This window comes from Lathamus discolor, unplaced genomic scaffold, assembly GCF_037157495.1.
Source record: "Lathamus discolor isolate bLatDis1 unplaced genomic scaffold, bLatDis1.hap1 Scaffold_315, whole genome shotgun sequence".
Lineage (NCBI taxonomy): Eukaryota > Metazoa > Chordata > Aves > Psittaciformes > Psittacidae > Lathamus > Lathamus discolor.
The window spans coordinates 1-16,722 of record NW_027069344.1 but is presented as its reverse complement, the minus strand read 5'-3'; the positions used below and the strand labels follow the sequence as shown (position 1 = coordinate 16,722).

General features: G+C 57.0%; 3 protein-coding genes across 7 annotated transcripts; all 3 read left to right on the top strand.

Annotated features, from left to right (window-relative positions):
- Nucleotides 1-100: 100 nt before the first annotated feature.
- LOC136006597 (50 kDa spicule matrix protein-like) lies at nucleotides 101-4,564 on the top strand. 4 transcript variants are annotated; one of them, XM_065664605.1, is made up of 3 exons: nucleotides 101-284; nucleotides 553-600; nucleotides 3,302-4,564. In XM_065664605.1, the coding sequence occupies exon 3, from the start codon at nucleotides 3,316-3,318 to the stop codon at nucleotides 4,477-4,479; it is 1,164 nt and encodes a 387-aa protein (XP_065520677.1). In that variant the 5' UTR covers nucleotides 101-284; nucleotides 553-600; nucleotides 3,302-3,315; the 3' UTR covers nucleotides 4,480-4,564. The 4 variants fall into 4 exon arrangements, with proteins under 4 accessions (XP_065520677.1, XP_065520676.1, XP_065520678.1 ...); XM_065664604.1 differs by having other exon boundaries at nucleotides 101-295; XM_065664606.1 differs by lacking the exon at nucleotides 101-284 and adding an exon at nucleotides 389-406.
- Nucleotides 4,565-5,113: 549 nt separating this feature from the next.
- On the top strand, nucleotides 5,114-8,641 carry LOC136006596 (mucin-2-like). 2 transcript variants are annotated; one of them, XM_065664601.1, is made up of 3 exons: nucleotides 5,114-5,928; nucleotides 5,992-7,044; nucleotides 8,411-8,641. In XM_065664601.1, exons 2-3 carry the CDS (start codon nucleotides 5,998-6,000, stop codon nucleotides 8,624-8,626), a joined length of 1,263 nt encoding a protein of 420 aa, XP_065520673.1. In that variant the 5' UTR covers nucleotides 5,114-5,928; nucleotides 5,992-5,997; the 3' UTR covers nucleotides 8,627-8,641. The 2 variants fall into 2 exon arrangements, with proteins under 2 accessions (XP_065520673.1, XP_065520672.1); XM_065664600.1 differs by lacking the exon at nucleotides 5,114-5,928 and having other exon boundaries at nucleotides 5,964-7,044.
- Nucleotides 8,642-9,270: 629 nt separating this feature from the next.
- Nucleotides 9,271-16,629, top strand: LOC136006603 (uncharacterized; the record flags this gene model as incomplete). The annotated part of the gene is made up of 19 exons (XM_065664609.1): nucleotides 9,271-9,680; nucleotides 11,697-11,939; nucleotides 12,762-13,148; nucleotides 14,060-14,239; nucleotides 14,362-14,421; nucleotides 14,505-14,591; nucleotides 14,683-14,742; nucleotides 14,843-14,902; nucleotides 15,012-15,071; nucleotides 15,118-15,177; nucleotides 15,242-15,301; nucleotides 15,528-15,587; nucleotides 15,634-15,693; nucleotides 15,776-15,862; nucleotides 15,909-15,968; nucleotides 16,052-16,111; nucleotides 16,203-16,262; nucleotides 16,354-16,413; nucleotides 16,496-16,629. Coding segments are annotated over exons 1-19 (2,219 nt in total), but the record flags the coding sequence as incomplete, so codon positions are not given.
- Between the last annotated feature and the right edge of the window lie 93 nt (nucleotides 16,630-16,722).

Genomic DNA, 16,722 nt, shown 5'->3' with positions numbered 1-16,722 from the left:
AAAAGGCCCAAAATTGGGGAAATTAAAGGAAAAAACGGAATTAAACGCCATAAAAATAAAGAAGGGGGGGGGGTGTGTGAGGAGCGCGGCTCGCCCCTCAAAATGGCGCCCTAATCTGCCTAGCAACGCCCTCCGATTGGCTGCGAGGCGCCGGGAGGGGCGTGGCCTCGGCGGGGAACCCGGAAGCGCCTCCCCCGTCTCCTTAGCAACCGCGCCGTCGCCCTTGGCAACGGCGGGGGCTCTCCCTTAGCGACGCCGCCATTTCCCTTAGCAACGGCCTCCGGGTGGGTGCGAGGTGAGGGGGGACGCGGTTGAGGGGGGGGGGGCAGAGCCTTGGGGGGGGTTTGGGGGGGCAAGGATGGGGTAAGGGGGGGTCCAGACCCCACTTTGGGGGGGGCAGGCCCAGGTAGGCCGCGGGGTGGGGGCAAAAGTTAGGGCCGCGTTCCATTGGGGTCTATGGGGGGGGGGGGGGGACGACGACGGAGGGGGACGGGATTTGGGGGGGTCAAGAAGAAGTGGGGGTCACCCCATTGAGCTCATGTCTTGGTGTAGGTGCTCGAAAGGAGAAGAAGCCCCATTTGAGAGCGACCCCCCCTTAAGGTAAGAGGAAAGGCCCCCAAAAGTGGGGGTTTGAACCCAAAATGGAGGGGTTTAGCTCAAAAGGGAGGGGTTTAGCTCAAAAGGGAGGGATTTACCTCAAAAGTGAGGGTTTTACCTCAAAAGTGAGGGATCTACCTCAAAAGCGAGGGGTTTACCTCAAAAGTGAGGGGTTTACCTCAAAAATAAGGGGTTTGCCTCAAAAGTGAGGGCTTTACCTCAAAAGTGAGGGGTTTACCTCAAAAGTGAGGGGTTGTCGTGGTTTAAATAGGGATTTAAACCCCCCAAAATAGGGTTTTTAACCCCAAAATGGGAGTTTTAAACCCCCAAATCGAGATTTAAACCCCAAAATAGGGATTTAACCCCCCCAAAACGAGTTTAATTCCCCCAAATTCGGTATTAAAGCCCCCAAAGAAGTTGATATTCCCCCTAAAATAAGTATTTAGCCCCTAAAGTAAATGAAGTAAGGATAAATAAGCCTCAAATAGGGATAAATGCCCCTAAAATAAGGATAAATCTCCCTAAATTAAGGACAAATTCCCCTAAAATAAGGATAAATCCCCCTAAAATAAGGATAAATTCACCTAAAATAAGGATAAATCCCCCTAAAATAAGGATAAATCCCCCTAAAATAAGGATAAATTCCCCTAAATTAAGGATAAGTCCCCCTAAAATGAGGATAAATGCCCCCAAAGTTCATTTAGACCCCCCCAAAGAAGTTTATTCACCCCAAAACTGCAAGTTTAATACCCTAGAAATAGGTTTATACCTCCCAAAAATAGGTTTCTTACCCCAAAACCCCTTTTAGCCCCCCAAACCCCTTTTAACCCCCACAAAACCCCTTTTAACCTCCCCATAACCCCCTTTAGACCCCCCAAGACCCCTTTTAACCCCCCCAAAACCCCTTTAACCCCCCCATAACCCCCTTTAGACCCCCCAAGACCCCTTTTAACCCCCCCAAAACCCCTTTAACCCCCCCAAAACCCCCTTTAGACCCCCCAAAACCCCTTTAAACCCCCCCCAAACCCCTTTAACCCCCCAAAACCTCCTTTAGACCCCCCCAAAACCCCTTTTCCCTCCCTTTTCACCCCAAAACTCCCCCTCCCCTTAATGACGTCACTGTTGGGGGGGGCTCCCCCCCCCTTTACATCCGCCTTGGTCCCCTCCTCTTCCTCCTATGGGTGGGGGGGGGCACACACGGGACCCCCATAGCCATGGCTGAGCCTGGAGGTGGGACCCCCCCTTATCCATTTGCGGGGGGGGGGGGGGCAGGTCATTTTGGGGTGAAAAAGGGGGATTTTGGGGCTGGAAATGGGGATTTGGGTGGAGAAATGTGGATTTGGGAGGGGGGAATGGTGATGTGGGGGGAAAGATGGTGATTTTGTTTTGGGGAAATGGTGATTTTGGGGCATAATGGGGATTTTGGGGGGATAATGGTCGTTTTGGGGTGAAAAATGGGGAGTTTGGGGCTGGACATGTTTGGGGTGAAAAATGGGTATTGGGGGAGGGAAATAGGAATTTGGGGGGGGAAGGTGGTTTTGGGGGGGAAATTGTGGTTTTGGGGGGGCTAATATTGATTTGGCTGTACAATGATGCTTTTTGGGGGGAAAATGGTGAATTTTGGGGGAAAATGATGATTTTGGGGGAGGAAATGGTGATTTTGGGGGGTTAATGGTGATTTTTGAGGGGAAAAAGGCTGGTTTGGGGGGTTAATGGTGAATTTTGGGGGTGTTGATGCTGATTTGGGGGGAAAAACAGTGATTTGGGGGGGTTAATGGTGGTTTTTGAGGGCAAAAAGGTGATTTTGGAGAGGAAAATGTTGCTTTTGGGGGGGAATAATTGTGGTTTTGGTGATTTTGGGCAAATAACAGGGATATGGGGGAAATAAGAGGTTTTTGGGGCCCAACAACTGCTTTTTTGGGGTAAAACACCCGGTTTTGAGGTCCAAAACCTGATTTCTGGGGGTTTAACATCTGGTTTTGGGGGTAAACTACCCAGTTTTGGGGTCAAACAACTGCTTTTTGGTGTTGAAACCGCAATTTGGGGATAAACCAGCTGATTTTGGGGGGTAAACCACTGATTTTGGGGCCTAAACCACCTAAATTTGGGGCTAAACCACCTAATTCTGGGCCTAAACAACCTAATTTTGGGGTCAAGCAACTGCTTTTTGGTGTCGAAACCTTAATTTGCGGGGTAAACCACCAGATTTTTGGGGGTAAACCACCTAATTTTAGGGCTAAACCACCCAATTTGGGGCCTAAGCCACCTAATTTTGGGGCTAAACAACCTAATTTTGGGCCTAAACCACCTAATTTTGGGGCTAAACCACCTAAATTTGGGCCTAAGCCACCTGATTTTGGGGCTAAACCACCTAAATTTGGGCCTAAGCCACCTGATTTTGGGGCTAAACCACCTAATTTTGGGCCTAAACCACCTAATTTTGGGGCTAAACCACCTAATTTTTGGCTAACCCCCCCAATTTGGGGCTAAACCCCCCAATTCGGGGCTAAACCACCTAATTTTCGGCTAAACCACCTAATTTGAGGCCTGAGCAACCTAATTTGGGTCTAAACCACCTAATTCTGGGGCTAAACCGCCTGATTTTGGGGCTAAACCGCGTAATTTTGCGCCTAAACCCCCCGATTTTGGGCCTAACGCACCGGATTTCAGTGCAACCCCCCCCCCCCCCCGTTTTCCCCCACAGCCCCCCCCACCACCATGGACTCCGACCCCCACCGCCCGCCCCACAGCCCCCCCCACCCCTTGAACCTACCCTTGATCCTGGAGGAGCTCCGCATCCTGCAGCAGCGCCAGCTCCACCAGCTCCAGCTGACCGAGGACATTTGCCGCCAGGTCCTGCTATTGGGCACCCTCCAGCCCCCCAAGAGCCCCTTCCTGCCCCCCAAGCCCCCTTTGTTCCACCTCCTGCCCCCTTTCCGTCCCCCGGCCCCACCGCAACCGCCGGAGGCGCGGCGCGAGTGCACCGTGTGCGGCAGGGCCTTGGGCAGCGCCGGCGCGCGCCAGGCCCCATTGCGGGCGCCGGCGGCCGAGCGGCCCCACCGCTGCCCCGTGTGCGGCAACCGCTTCGCCGCCCGCGGCAACCTCAAGGCCCACTTCCACCGGCACCGCCAGCGCTACCCGCACGTGGCCGCGGGCCCCCAGCCCGCGCCGCAGCCCCTCCGGCTCCTCCTGCCGGCGGCGATGGCGGCCAAGGGGGCAGAGGGTGATGGGGGCAAGCAACAGGGCGACGGGGGCAACCAAGTCAATGTGGGCAACCAAGCACTCAATGGGGGCAAGCAAGGCAGCGGGGGCAACCAACCACTCAATGGAGGCAACCAAGTCAACGTGGGCAACCAACCACTCAATGGGGGCAACCAAGTCAACGTAGGCAACCAGCCACTCAATGGGGGCAACCAAGTCAATGTGGGCAACCAACCACTCAATGGAGGCAACCAAGTCAACGTGGGCAACCAACCACTCAATGGGGGCAAGCAAGTCAATGTGGGCAACCAACCACTCAATGGGGGCAACCAAGTCAACGTGGGCAACCAACCACTCAATGGGGGCAACCAAGTCAACGTAGGCAACCAGCCACTCAATGGGGGCAACCAAGTCAATGTAGGCAACCAGCCACTCAGTGGGAGCAAGCAAGGCAATGGGGGCCAGCAACAGGGCAATGGGGGCAACCAACCACTCAATGGGGGCAACCAAGTCAATGTAGGCAAGCAACAGGGCAGTGGGGGCAACCAAGTCAGTGTAGGCAACCAGCCACTCAATGGGGGCAAGCAAGTCAATGGGGGCAAGCAACAGGGCAGTGGGGGCAACCAAGTCAGTGTGGGCAACCAGCCACTTCAATGGGAACAACCAAGTCAGTGGGGGTAGGCAACAGGGCAATGGGGGCAACCAAGTCAATGGGGGCAACCAACCACTCAGTGGGGGCAACCAAGTCATTGTGGGCAACCAACTGCTCCATGGGGGCAACCAAGTCAACGGGGGTGACCAGCAACTCAATGGAGGCAACCAAGTCAATAGGAGCAACCAAGTCAAAGGGGGCAACCAACCACTCAATGGAGGCAACCAAGTCAATGGGAGCAACCAAGTCAGTGGGGCCAACCAACCACTCAATGGGAGCAACCAAGTCAATGGGGGCAAGCAACAACTCAATGGAGGCAACCAAGTCAATGGGAGCAACCAAGTCAAAGGAGGCAAGCTACCACTCAATGGGAGCAACCAACCACTCAATGAGGGCAACCAACCACTCAATGGGGGCAACCAACCACTCAACAGGGGCAACCAAGTCAGTGTGGGCAACCAACCCATCAATGGGGGCAACCAACCGCTCAGTAGGAGCAACCAAGTCAATGGGAGCAGCCAACACGTCAATGGGGGCAACCAAGGCAATGTGGGCAACCAGCCACTCAATGGGAGCAACCAACAGGTCAGTGAGGGCAAGCAACCACTCAGTGGGGGCAACCAAGTCAATGGGAGCAACCAAGTCAATGGGGCCACCCAGCTGCTGAATGGGGCCACCCCAACCGCTCAATGGGGGCAACCAAATCAATGCGGGCAACCAAGAGGTCAATGTGGCCACTCACACTCTCAATGGGAACAAGCAGCTGGGTGATGTGGGTGCTCAAGAGGTCAATGGGAGCACCCAAGAGGTCAAGGTGGGTGCTCAAGAGGTCAACGTGGCCGCTCAGCATCATGGTGGGGCCAGCCAAGGCCATGTGGGCAACCAGCAAGGCAATGGGAGCACCCAACAGGTCAACCCGAGCACCCAAGAGGTCAATGTGGGCACCCAACAGGTCAATAGGAGCACCCAACAGGTCAACCCGAGCACCCAAGAGGTCAACATGAGCACCCAAGAGGTCAACCTGAGCACCCACCAGGTCAATGTGGACACCCAACAGGTCAATAGGAGCACCCAGCAGGTCAACCCGAGCACCCAAGAGGTCAACCTGAGCACCCAAGAGGGTCAACCTGAGCACCCACCAGGTCAGTGTGGACACCCAACAAGTCAATAGGAGCACCCAACAGGTCAACCCGAGCACCCAAGAGGTCAATGGGAGCACCCAACAGGTCAACCCAAGCACCCATCAAGTCAACAAGGGCACCCACCAGGTCAACGTGGGCACCCACCCCATCAACCCAAGCACCCATGAAGTCAATGTGGGCACCCAACAGGTCAAACCAAGCACCCACAAGGTCAATGTGGGCACCCAACCCATCAACCCAAGCACCCACCAGGTCAACCCAAGCACCCAACAGGTCAATGTGGGCACCCAACCCATCAACCCAAGCACCCAACAGATCAATGTGGGCACCCACCAGGTCAACCCAAGCACCCATCAAGTCAATGTGGGCACCCACCAGGTCAACATGGGCACCCACCAGGTCAACATGGGCACCCAACAGGTCAATGTGAGCACCCAACCCATCAACCCAAGCACCCATCAAGTCAACAAGGGCTCCCACCAGGTCAACCCAAGCACCCAGCAGGTCAACTCTAGCACCCATCAAGTCAATGTGAGCACCCAGCCCATCAACCCAAGCACCCATCAAGTCAACGTGGGCACCCAACAGGTCAACTCTAGCACCCATCAAGTCAACGTGGGCACCCACCAGGTCAACCCAAGCACCCAACAGGTCAACTCTAGCACCCATCAAGTCAACAAGGGCTCCCACCAGGTCAACCCAAGCACCCAGCAGGTCAACTCTAGCACCCATCAAGTCAACGTGGGCACCCAACAGATCAATGTGGGCACCCAGCAAGCCAACAAGGGCACCCACCACGTCAACCCAAGCACCCAACAGGTCAACATGGGCACCCAACCCATCAACCCAAGCACCCAACAGGTCAACTCTAGCACCCATCAAGTCAATGCGGGCACCCACCAGGTCAACCCAAGCACCCAACAGGTCAACTCTAGCACCCATCAGGTCAATGTGAGCACCCAACCCGTCAACCCCAGCACCCATCAAGTCAACGTGGGCACCCAACAGGTCAACTCTAGCACCCACCAGGTCAATGCGGGCACCCATCAAGTCAACGTGGGCACCCAACAGGTCAATGTGGGCCCCCACCAGCTCAATGGGGGCCCCCACCTCAACCTCGCCGCCTTCCCCAAGCTCCGGCTGCTGTCGGGTGCCGACGGGTGCCACCGGAGCCCCCCCCCGGCCCCCTCCCCTTCCCCGCCATGGCCCCTCTTCCCCCCCCCGCCATCGCCATCATCATCATCATCATCATCATCATCATCATCATCATCGGCATCAATGGACGCCCAATGGCACCGGTGCCGCCGCGCGTGGAGGCTGCGGTGGGGGGGGCACAAAGGGGGCCCCCCCCCGCCCCCCGGCTCCTGCCCCCTGTGCCTGGAGAGGGGCCGCGAGCGGGGGCAGCGCCGGGAGGAGGCCGCAGGAGGAGGAGGAGGGGAGGAGGAAGGGGAGGTAAGAGGGGGATGGGGGGAGGAGAAGGGGGGGGGGGATTTGGGTTAAATTGGGCGGAATTTGGGTAGAATTTAGATGAAAGTTGGGTGGAATTTGGGGGAAATTGGGGTGGGATTGGGGGAAATTGGGGGAAATTTGAGTGGAAATTGGGGGAAGTTTGGGTGGAATTTGGGGGAAAATTGGGTGGAATTTGGGTGGGTTTTGAGTGGAATTTTGGGGAATTTTTGGGGAAATTTGGGTGGAGTTTGGAGGAAATTTGAGTGGAATTTGGGGGGAAATTCGGTGGGATCTGTATGGGATTTGGGGGAAATTTTGGGGAAATTTGGGTGGGATTTGAGTGAAATTGGGAGGAACTTGGGTGAAATCGGGGTGAAATTTGAATGGGATTTGGGTGATATTTGGGTAGAATTTGGGTGGGATTTGAGTGGAATTTGGGGGAAATTCTGAGGAAATTTGGGTGGAAATTGTGTGTAATTTGAGTTGAATTTGGGGAAAATTGGGTTTGATTTGGGTGGAATTTGAGTGAAATTTGGGTGGAATTTGGGGGAATGAAGGAAAATGGGGGGAAAGGAGGAAAAATGGGGGACATTTGGGGGAATTTTTGAAATTGGGATTTAAGAAAAGAAGGGTGGATTTGGGGGGAAATTTGAAGGAAATGAAGGAAAATGGGGGAAATTGGTGAAAATTTTTGGAAAATTTTTGAAATTGGGGGATTTAAGGAAAAGAAGGGGAAATTTGGGGGCAATTTGGAGGGAATGAAGGAAAATGGGGGAAATGAGGGAAAAATGGGGGAAATTAGGTGAAATTTGGGGGAATTTTTGAAAGCGGGGAGGATTTGGGGGAAACTAAGGAAAAATGGGGAATTTTGGGTTAAACGGGGGGAATTTGGGAGAAAGAAAGGAAAAATGGCTGAAATTGCGAGAAATTTGGGTGAAACGAAGGAAAATTGGGGGAAATGGGGAAAATTATGGGGAAACTGAGGAAATTCGGGGAAATTTGCGAGAATTATGGGGGAAATGAGGAAATCCAAGGGAAATTGGGGGAAATCCAAAGGAAATTGGGGGAAATTGTTGGGAATTGAAATTTGGGGGGAAATTGTTTAAATTTAAGGGAAAATTGAGGGGAAACCGAGGGAATTTCAGGGAAATTGTGGGGGAAATGAAGGAATTTGGGGGGAAATTGTGGGGAAACTGAGGAAATTTCAGGGAAATTGTGGGGGAACTGAAGGAATTTTGGGGGAAATTGGGGGAAATGAAGGAATTTTGGGGGAAATTGGGGGAAATGAAGGAATTTTGGGGGGGAGGGAAGGGAATGGGGGGCAAACCGAGGCACAGCACCACTGACCCCCCCCCTCCTCTCCCCACAGGTGCCCCCCCCATGGACACCATCGGGACCCCTCTGGAGCCAACCCCCCCCCAGAGCCCCCTTGGGGGCCCCCAATGAAGACGAGGGGGGGGCTCCGGTGGACGGGGGCCCCCCCCATGGATGCGGAGGGGGACGAGTAGGTCAATGGGGGGGATGGAGACCCCCCCAACCCCCCCAAACCCCAACCCCCCCCCATAACCATAGTTTAGGCCATTAAAGCCATTAAACAGCCCCTCCCCCCCCCCCTGCTGTGCTTATTGGGGGGGGGGATGTCTCAGGGGACAAAATGGCGGCCGTTGCCATGGAGACGGTGCATAAGATGGCGGCGGTTGCTATGGGGATACCAGTCAAGATGGCGGCGGTTGCTATGGAGATAGTGGTAGCAGTCAAGATGGCGGCGGTCGCTATGGAGATGGGGTAGCAGTCAAGATGGCGGCGGTTGCTATGGAGATGGGGTAGCAGTCAAGATGGCGGCCGTTGCCATGGAGATACGCTCCAGCCCCTCCAAAATGGCGTCCGTTGCCATGGAGACACGCTCCAGCCCCCCTCAAAATGGCGGCCGTTGCCATGGAGACACGCTCCAGCCCCCCCAAAATGGCAGCCGTTGCCATGGAGATACGCTCCAGCCCCCCCAAAATGGCGGCCGTTGCCATGGAGATACGCTCCAGCCCCGCCAAAATGGCGGCCGTTGCCATGGAGATACGCTCCAGCCCCCCCAAAATGGCGGCCGTTGCCATGGAGATACGCTCCAGCCCCCCCAAAATGGCGGCCGTTGCCATGGACATACGCTACAGCCCCCAAAATGGCGGCCGTTGCCATGGAGATACGCTCCAGCCCCCCCCCAAAATGGCGGCCGTTGCCATGGAGATACGCTCCAGCCCCCCCCCAAAATGGCGGCAGTCACCATGGCGACATCCGCCAGCACTCAAGATGGCGTCCGTTGCCATGGAGATACGCCCCAGCCCTCCTTTGCCCTTACCCAAGATGGCGACGCCCTCCCGGCGGCCACTTCCGCTTCCGGCGCCGTGAGGGGAGGGCGGCGGGGCCCAGGCCGGAGGCCGCATCCCGGTGTCCCGGAGGCCGCTTCCGGCATTCCCGGTGCCCGCATCCCGGTTTCCGGTGCCCGCATCCCGGTTTCCGGTGCCCGCGCCATGTCGGACACGTGGAGCTCCATCCAGGCCCATAAGAAGCAGCTGGACTCGCTGCGGGAGCGGCTGCAGCGGCGGAGGAAGCAGGACCCGCTGGGTACCGGGGGGGGGGCAATTAACGGGGTAATTAAAGGTGTTAATGAGGGAATAGTGGGGGTTAATGAGGTAAAGGGGGTAATTAAGGGGGTTAATGAGGGAATAATGGGGGTTAATGAGGTAAAGGGGGTAATTAAAGGGGTTAATGAGGGAATAATGGGGGTTAATGAGGTAAAGGGGGTAATTAAGGGGGTTAATGAGGGAATAATGGGGGTTAATGAGGTAAAGGGGGTAATTAAAGGGGTTAATGAGGGAATAATGGGGGTTAATGAGGTAAAGGGGGTAATTAAGGGGGTTAATGAGGGAATAATGGGGGTTAATGAGGTAAAGGGGGGTAATTAAGGGGTTAATGAGGGAATAATGGGGGTTAATGAGGTAAAGGGGGTAATTAAGGGGGTTAATGAGGGAATAATGGGGGTTAATGAGGTAAAGGGGGTAATTAAGGGGTTAATGAGGGAATAATGGGGGTTAATGAGGTAAAGGGGGTAATTAAGGGGTTAATGAGGGAATAATGGGGGGTTAATGAGGTAAAGGGGGTAATTAAGGGGTTAATGAGGGAATAATGGGGGTTAATGAGGTAAAGGGGGTAATTAAAGGGGTCAATGAGGGAATAATGGGGGTTAATGAGGTAAAGGGGGGTAATTAAAGGGGTTAATGAGGGAATAATGGGGGTTAATGAGGTAAAGGGGGTAATTAAAGGTGCTAATGAGGGAATAATGGGGGTTAATGAGGTAAAGGGGGTAATTAAGGGGGTTAATGAGGGAATAATGGGGGTTAATGAGGTAAAGGGGGTAATTAAGGGGTTAATGAGGGAATAATGGGGGTTAATGAGGTAAAGGGGGTAATTAAAGGTGTTAATGAGGGAATAATGGGGGTTAATGAGGTAAAGGGGGTAATTAAGGGGGTTAATGAGGGAATAATGGGGGTTAATGAGGTAAAGGGGGTAATTAAAGGGGTTAATGAGGGAATAATGGGGGTTAATGAGGTAAAAGGGGTAATTAAGGGGTTAATGAGGGAATAATGGGGGTTAATGAGGTAAAAGGGGGTAATTAAGGGGGTTAATGAGGGAATAATGGGGGTTAATGAGGTAAAAGGGGTAATTAAGGGGGTTAATGAGGGAATAATGGGGGTTAATGAGGTAAAGGGGGTAATTAAGGGGGTTAATGTGGGCAAAGGGGTAATTGAGGGGGGTAATGGGGGGTTAATGGGGGTAATTAAGGGTGTAATGAGGGGAAAGAAGATAATTAAGGGGGTAATGAGGGGTAACGTGGCAATTAAGGGGTTAATGAAGGGGAAAGGGGGTAATAAAGGGGTTAATGAGGCCTAATGGGGTAATTAAGGGGGTTAATGAGGGGTAAAGGGGGTAATTAAGGGGGTTAATGGAGGTAATGGGGTTAATTAAGGGGTTAATGAGGGGGAAAGGGCATAATTAAGGGGGTTAATAGGTGTTAATGGCTTTAATTAGGGGGTTAATGGCCTTTAATGGGGTTTAATGACGATTAATACCAATAATTAGGGTGTTAATGGGGGTTAATAGCATTAATTAGGGGGGTTAATGGCCATTAATACCGATAATTAGGGGGTTAATGGATTTCAATGGCTTTAATTAGGGGGTTAATGGCCATTAATGGGGTTTAATGACCATCAATACCTATAATTAGGGGGTTAATGGGGGTTAATGGCTTTAATTGGGGGTTAATGGCCATTAATACCTGTAACTAGGGTGTTAATGGGGGTTAGTGGCTTTAATTAAGGGGTTAATGGCCATTAATACCTGTAATTAGGGGGTTAATGGGGGTTAATGGCCATTAATACCTGTAATTAGGGGGTTAATGGCCATTAATACCTGTAATTAGGGGGTTAATGGCCATTAATACCTGTAATTAGGGGGTTAAAGGGGGTTAATGGCATTAATTAGGGTGTTAATGGCCATTAATGGGATTTAGCGGCCATTAACTGTGGTCCTGGGTTAATTAATGACGCCAATGGGTGTTAATTAACCCCCCATTAACGAGCCCTAATGAGCCTCTCCCCCCCAACCAGACCCCACCCCCCCCCGCACCTGCAGCCCGGCCCCTCCCCCTGCCTCCTCCTCCCCTCCCCCCCTCCTCCTCCTCCTCCTCCTCCGCGGTGACGTCAGCGCTGACGTCATCGTCGCGCCGCCCCTCCGCCGATGACGTCACCGCCTGCGACCCCGCCCTCGAGCGCCGCCTCCTCCTGCTCCTCGCCGACCCCCCCCTGGCGCTGCCGGCCGACGCCGACGCCCTCTGCCGCGTCATCGCTGCCGTGAGTGACGTCACTTCCTGCTCGGGCGGCCATCTTGCTTTCCTTGGTTTACCCACCCCAATATGGGGTTCTGTAAGGGGGCGCTGTTGCCGTAGGATGACATCATCTCCATAGGGGGGGTTCTGTATGTCCTGATATGATGACGTCATCCCCATAGGGGGGGTCTGTATGTCCCGATATGATGACGTCATCTCCGTAGAGGGGGTTCTATACGTCCCAATATGATGACGTCATCTCCATAGGGGGCGTTCTGTATGTCCCAATAGGATGACGTCATCTCCATGGGGGGGTTCTGTACTTCTCACTGTGATGATGTCACCTCTATAGTGGGGCTCTACACGTCCCGCTAGGATGATGTCATCTCCATAGGGGTGTTCTATATGTCCCAATAGGATGATGTCATCTCTATAAGGGGCGTTCCATACGTCCCCATATAATGACGTCACCTCCGTAGGGGGGGTTCTACACGTCCCACTGTGATGACGTCACCTCCACAGGGGGTGTTCTATACGTCCCCATATAATGACGTCATTTCCATAGCGGGGGTTCTATACGTCCCTCTCCGATGACGTCACCTCCATAGCGGGGTTCTACACGTCCCCATAGGACGATGTCACCTCCGTAGCGGGTGTTCTATACGTCCCGCCATGATGACGTCACCTCCGTAGTGGGTGTTCTATACGTCCCGCCATGATGACGTCACCTCCGTAGTGGGTGTTCTATACGTCCCGCCATGATGACGTCACCTCCATAGGCGGGGTGGGGGGGGGGGTGGGGTGCGCGCGTCGTGCTGACGTCACGCGGCCCCCCCCCCCCCCGCAGGATGACGTCACGGCGCCGCGGCGCGCCGTGGAGAGCCTGCTGCAGAAGTTCGCGGCGCAGGAGCTGATCGAGGTGCGCCGGGGCCTGCTCCCCGACGGCGCCGCCATGGTGGTCACCTACGCCGACCACTGCAAGCTGAGCGCCATGACGGGCGGGGCGATGACGTCACCGCCCGCCTCGTCGTCACACCGGAAGAGGAAGGCGGAGCAAGATGGCGGCGGCGGCATGATGGCGGCGATGGGGGGAGGAGGAGGAGGAGGAGGAGGAGGAGGAGGAGGGGAGGGGAAGGAGGCGATGAAGAGGGCGCGCAAGATGGCGTCCGACGTGGACCTGGAGATCGAGAGCTTGCTGAGTCAGCAGTCCACCAAGGAGCAGCAGAGCAAGAAGGTAGGGGCGGGGCAAGATGGCCGCCGGGGGTCAATGGGGATTGGTCAATGGGGGGTGGGTCAATGGGGATGGGTCAATGGGGATTGGTCAATGGGGAGAGGTCAATGGGGCTTGGTCAATGAGGAGAGGTCAATGGGGTTGGTCAATGGGGATGGGTCAATGGGGATGGTCAATGGGGAGAGGTCAATGGGGATGAGTCAATGGAGATGGTCAATGGGGAGAGGTCAATGGGGATGAGTCAATGGAGATGGTCAATGGGGAGAGGTCAATGGGGATGGTCAATGGGGAGAGGTCAATGGGGAGAGGTCAATGGGGATGGGTCAATGGGGAGAGGTCAATGGGGAGAGGTCAATGGGGATTGGTCAATGGGGATGGGTCAATGGGGAGAGGTCAATGGAGATGGTCAATGGGGAGAGGTCAATGGGGATGGTCAATGGGGATGGGTCAATGGGGTTGGTCAATGGGGAGAGGTCAATGGGGAGAGGTCAATGGGGATGGGTCAATGGGGAGAGGTCAATGGGGTTGGTCGATGGGGATGGGTCAATGGGGTTGGTCAATGGGGAGAGGTCAATGGGGTTGGTCAATGGGGATGGGTCAATGGAGATGGTCAGTGGGGAGAGGTCAATGGGGAGAGGTCAATGGGGATGGGTCAATGGGGAGAGGTCAGTGGGGACCCGTCCATGGAGCTGGTTGGGCTGCGTCCATTGCTCCCCATCCCAGTGCTCCCCAGTGCCGCCAGTGCTCTCAGTGTTCCCAGTGCTCCCAGTGCTCCCAGTGCTCCCAGTGCCGCCAGTGCTCTCAGTGTTCCCAGTGCTCCCAGTGCTCCCAGTGTCCCCCAGTGCTCCCAGTGCTCCCAGTGCCCCCATTGCCCCCAGTGCCCCCAGTGCCCCCAGTGCCCCCATTGCCCGCAGGTGAGCCAGGAGATCCTGGCGCTGCTGCACAGCACCTCTGCCAAGGAGCGAGCCATCCCAGTGCCCCCAGTGCTCCCAGTGCTCCCAGTGCTCCCAGTGCTCCCAGTGCCCCCAGTGCCCCCATTGCCCGCAGGTGAGCCAGGAGATCCTGGCGCTGCTGCACAGCACCTCTGCCAAGGAGCGAGCCATCCCAGTGCTCCCAGTGCTCCCAGTGCTCCCAGTGCTCCCAGTGCCCCCAGTGCTCCCAGTGCTCCCAGTGCCCCCAGTGCCCCCAGTGCCCCCAGTGCCCCCATTGCCCGCAGGTGAGCCAGGAGATCCTGGCGCTGCTGCACAGCACCTCTGCCAAGGAGCGAGCCATCCCAGTGCCCCCAGTGCTCCCAGTGCCCCCAGTGCCCCCAGTGCTCCCCAGTGCTCCCAGTGCCCCCAGTGCCCCCATTGCCCGCAGGTGAGCCAGGAGATCCTGGCGCTGCTGCACAGCACCTCTGCCAAGGAGCGAGCCATCCCAGTGCCCCCAGTGCTCCCAGTGCCCCCAGTGCCGCCAGTGCCCCCATTGCCCCCAGTGCTCCCAGTGCTCCCAGTGCTCCCAGTGCCCCCAGTGCCCCCAGTGCCCCCATTGCCCGCAGGTGAGCCAGGAGATCCTGGCGCTGCTGCACAGCACCTCTGCCAAGGAGCGAGCCATCCCAGTGCCCCCAGTGCTCCCAGTGCCCCCAGTGCTCCCAGTGCTCCCAGTGCCCCCAGTGCTCCCAGTGCTCCCAGTGCTCCCAGTGCCCCCATTGCCCGCAGGTGAGCCAGGAGATCCTGGCGCTGCTGCACAGCACCTCTGCCAAGGAGCGAGCCATCCCAGTGCCCCCAGTGCTCCCAGTGCTCCCAGTGCCCCCATTGCCCCCAGTGCCCCCAGTGCCCCCAGTGCCCCCAGTGCTCCCAGTGCCCCCAGTGCCCCCATTGCCCGCAGGTGAGCCAGGAGATCCTGGCGCTGCTGCACAGCACCTCTGCCAAGGAGCGAGCCATCCCAGTGCTCCCAGTGCCCCCAGTGCTCCCAGTGCCCCCATTGCCCACAGGTGAGCCAGGAGATCCTGGCGCTGCTGCACAGCACCTCTGCCAAGGAGCGAGCCATCCCAGTGCTCCCAGTGCCCCCAGTGCTCCCAGTGCTCCCAGTGCCCCCAGTGCCCCCATTGCCCGCAGGTGAGCCAGGAGATCCTGGCGCTGCTGCACAGCACCTCTGCCAAGGAGCGAGCCATCCCAGTGCTCCCAGTGCTCCCAGTGCTCCCAGTGCTCCCAGTGCCCCCATTGCCCCCAGTGCTCCCAGTGCTCCCAGTGCTCCCAGTGCCCCCAGTGCTCCCAGTGCTCCCAGTGCCCCCAGTGCTCCCAGTGCCCCCAGTGCTCCCAGTGCCCCCAGTGCTCCCAGTGCTCCCAGTGCCCCCATTGCCCCCAGTGCCCCCAGTGCCCCCAGTGCCCCCATTGCCCGCAGGTGAGCCAGGAGATCCTGGCGCTGCTGCACAGCACCTCTGCCAAGGAGCGAGCCATCCCAGTGCCCCCAGTGCTCCCAGTGCCCCCAGTGCCCCCATTGCCCGCAGGTGAGCCAGGAGATCCTGGCGCTGCTGCACAGCACCTCTGCCAAGGAGCGAGCCATCCCAGTGCTCCCAGTGCTCCCATTGCCCCCAGTGCTCCCAGTGCCCCCAGTGCTCCCAGTGCCCCCAGTGCCCCCATTGCCCGCAGGTGAGCCAGGAGATCCTGGCGCTGCTGCACAGCACCTCTGCCAAGGAGCGAGCCATCCCAGTGCCCCCAGTGCCCCCAGTGCCCCCAGTGCTCCCAGTGCTCCCAGTGCTCCCAGTGCCCCCATTGCCCGCAGGTGAGCCAGGAGATCCTGGCGCTGCTGCACAGCACCTCTGCCAAGGAGCGAGCCATCCCAGTGCCCCCAGTGCTCCCAGTGCCCCCAGTGCCCCCATTGCCCCCCAGTGCTCCCAGTGCCCCCAGTGCCCCCATTGCCCGCAGGTGAGCCAGGAGATCCTGGCGCTGCTGCACAGCACCTCTGCCAAGGAGCGAGCCATCCCAGTGCCCCCAGTGCTCCCAGTGCCCCCAGTGCCCCCAGTGCTCCCAGTGCTCCCAGTGCTCCCAGTGCCCCCAGTGCCCCCATTGCCCGCAGGTGAGCCAGGAGATCCTGGCGCTGCTGCACAGCACCTCTGCCAAGGAGCGAGCCATCCCAGTGCTCCCAGTGCCCCCAGTGCCCCCAGTGCTCCCAGTGCCCCCAGTGCTCCCAGTGCTCCCAGTGCCCCCAGTGCCCCCATTGCCCGCAGGTGAGCCAGGAGATCCTGGCGCTGCTGCACAGCACCTCTGCCAAGGAGCGAGCCATCCCAGTGCTCCCAGTGCTCCCATTGCCCCCAGTGCTCCCAGTGCCCCCAGTGCTCCCAGTGCCCCCAGTGCCCCCATTGCCCGCAGGTGAGCCAGGAGATCCTGGCGCTGCTGCACAGCACCTCTGCCAAGGAGCGAGCCATCCCAGTGCCCCCCAGTGCCCCCAGTGCCCCCAGTGCTCCCAGTGCTCCCAGTGCTCCCAGTGCCCCCATTGCCCGCAGGTGAGCCAGGAGATCCTGGCGCTGCTGCACAGCACCTCTGCCAAGGAGCGAGCCATCCCAGTGCCCCCAGTGCTCCCAGTGCCCCCAGTGCCA

What these genes read in the sequence shown, in the direction of transcription:
- LOC136006596 (XM_065664600.1), top strand. Translation starts at nt 5,977, where the DNA reads ATGGGCACCCACCAGGTCAACATGGGCACCCAACAGGTCAATGTGAGC. An exon ending in GAGGGGAGGAGGAAGGGGAG is followed by an intron (nt 7,045 to 8,410) that starts GTAAGAGGGGGA and finishes CTCTCCCCACAG; the next exon opens with GTGCCCCCCCCATGGACACC.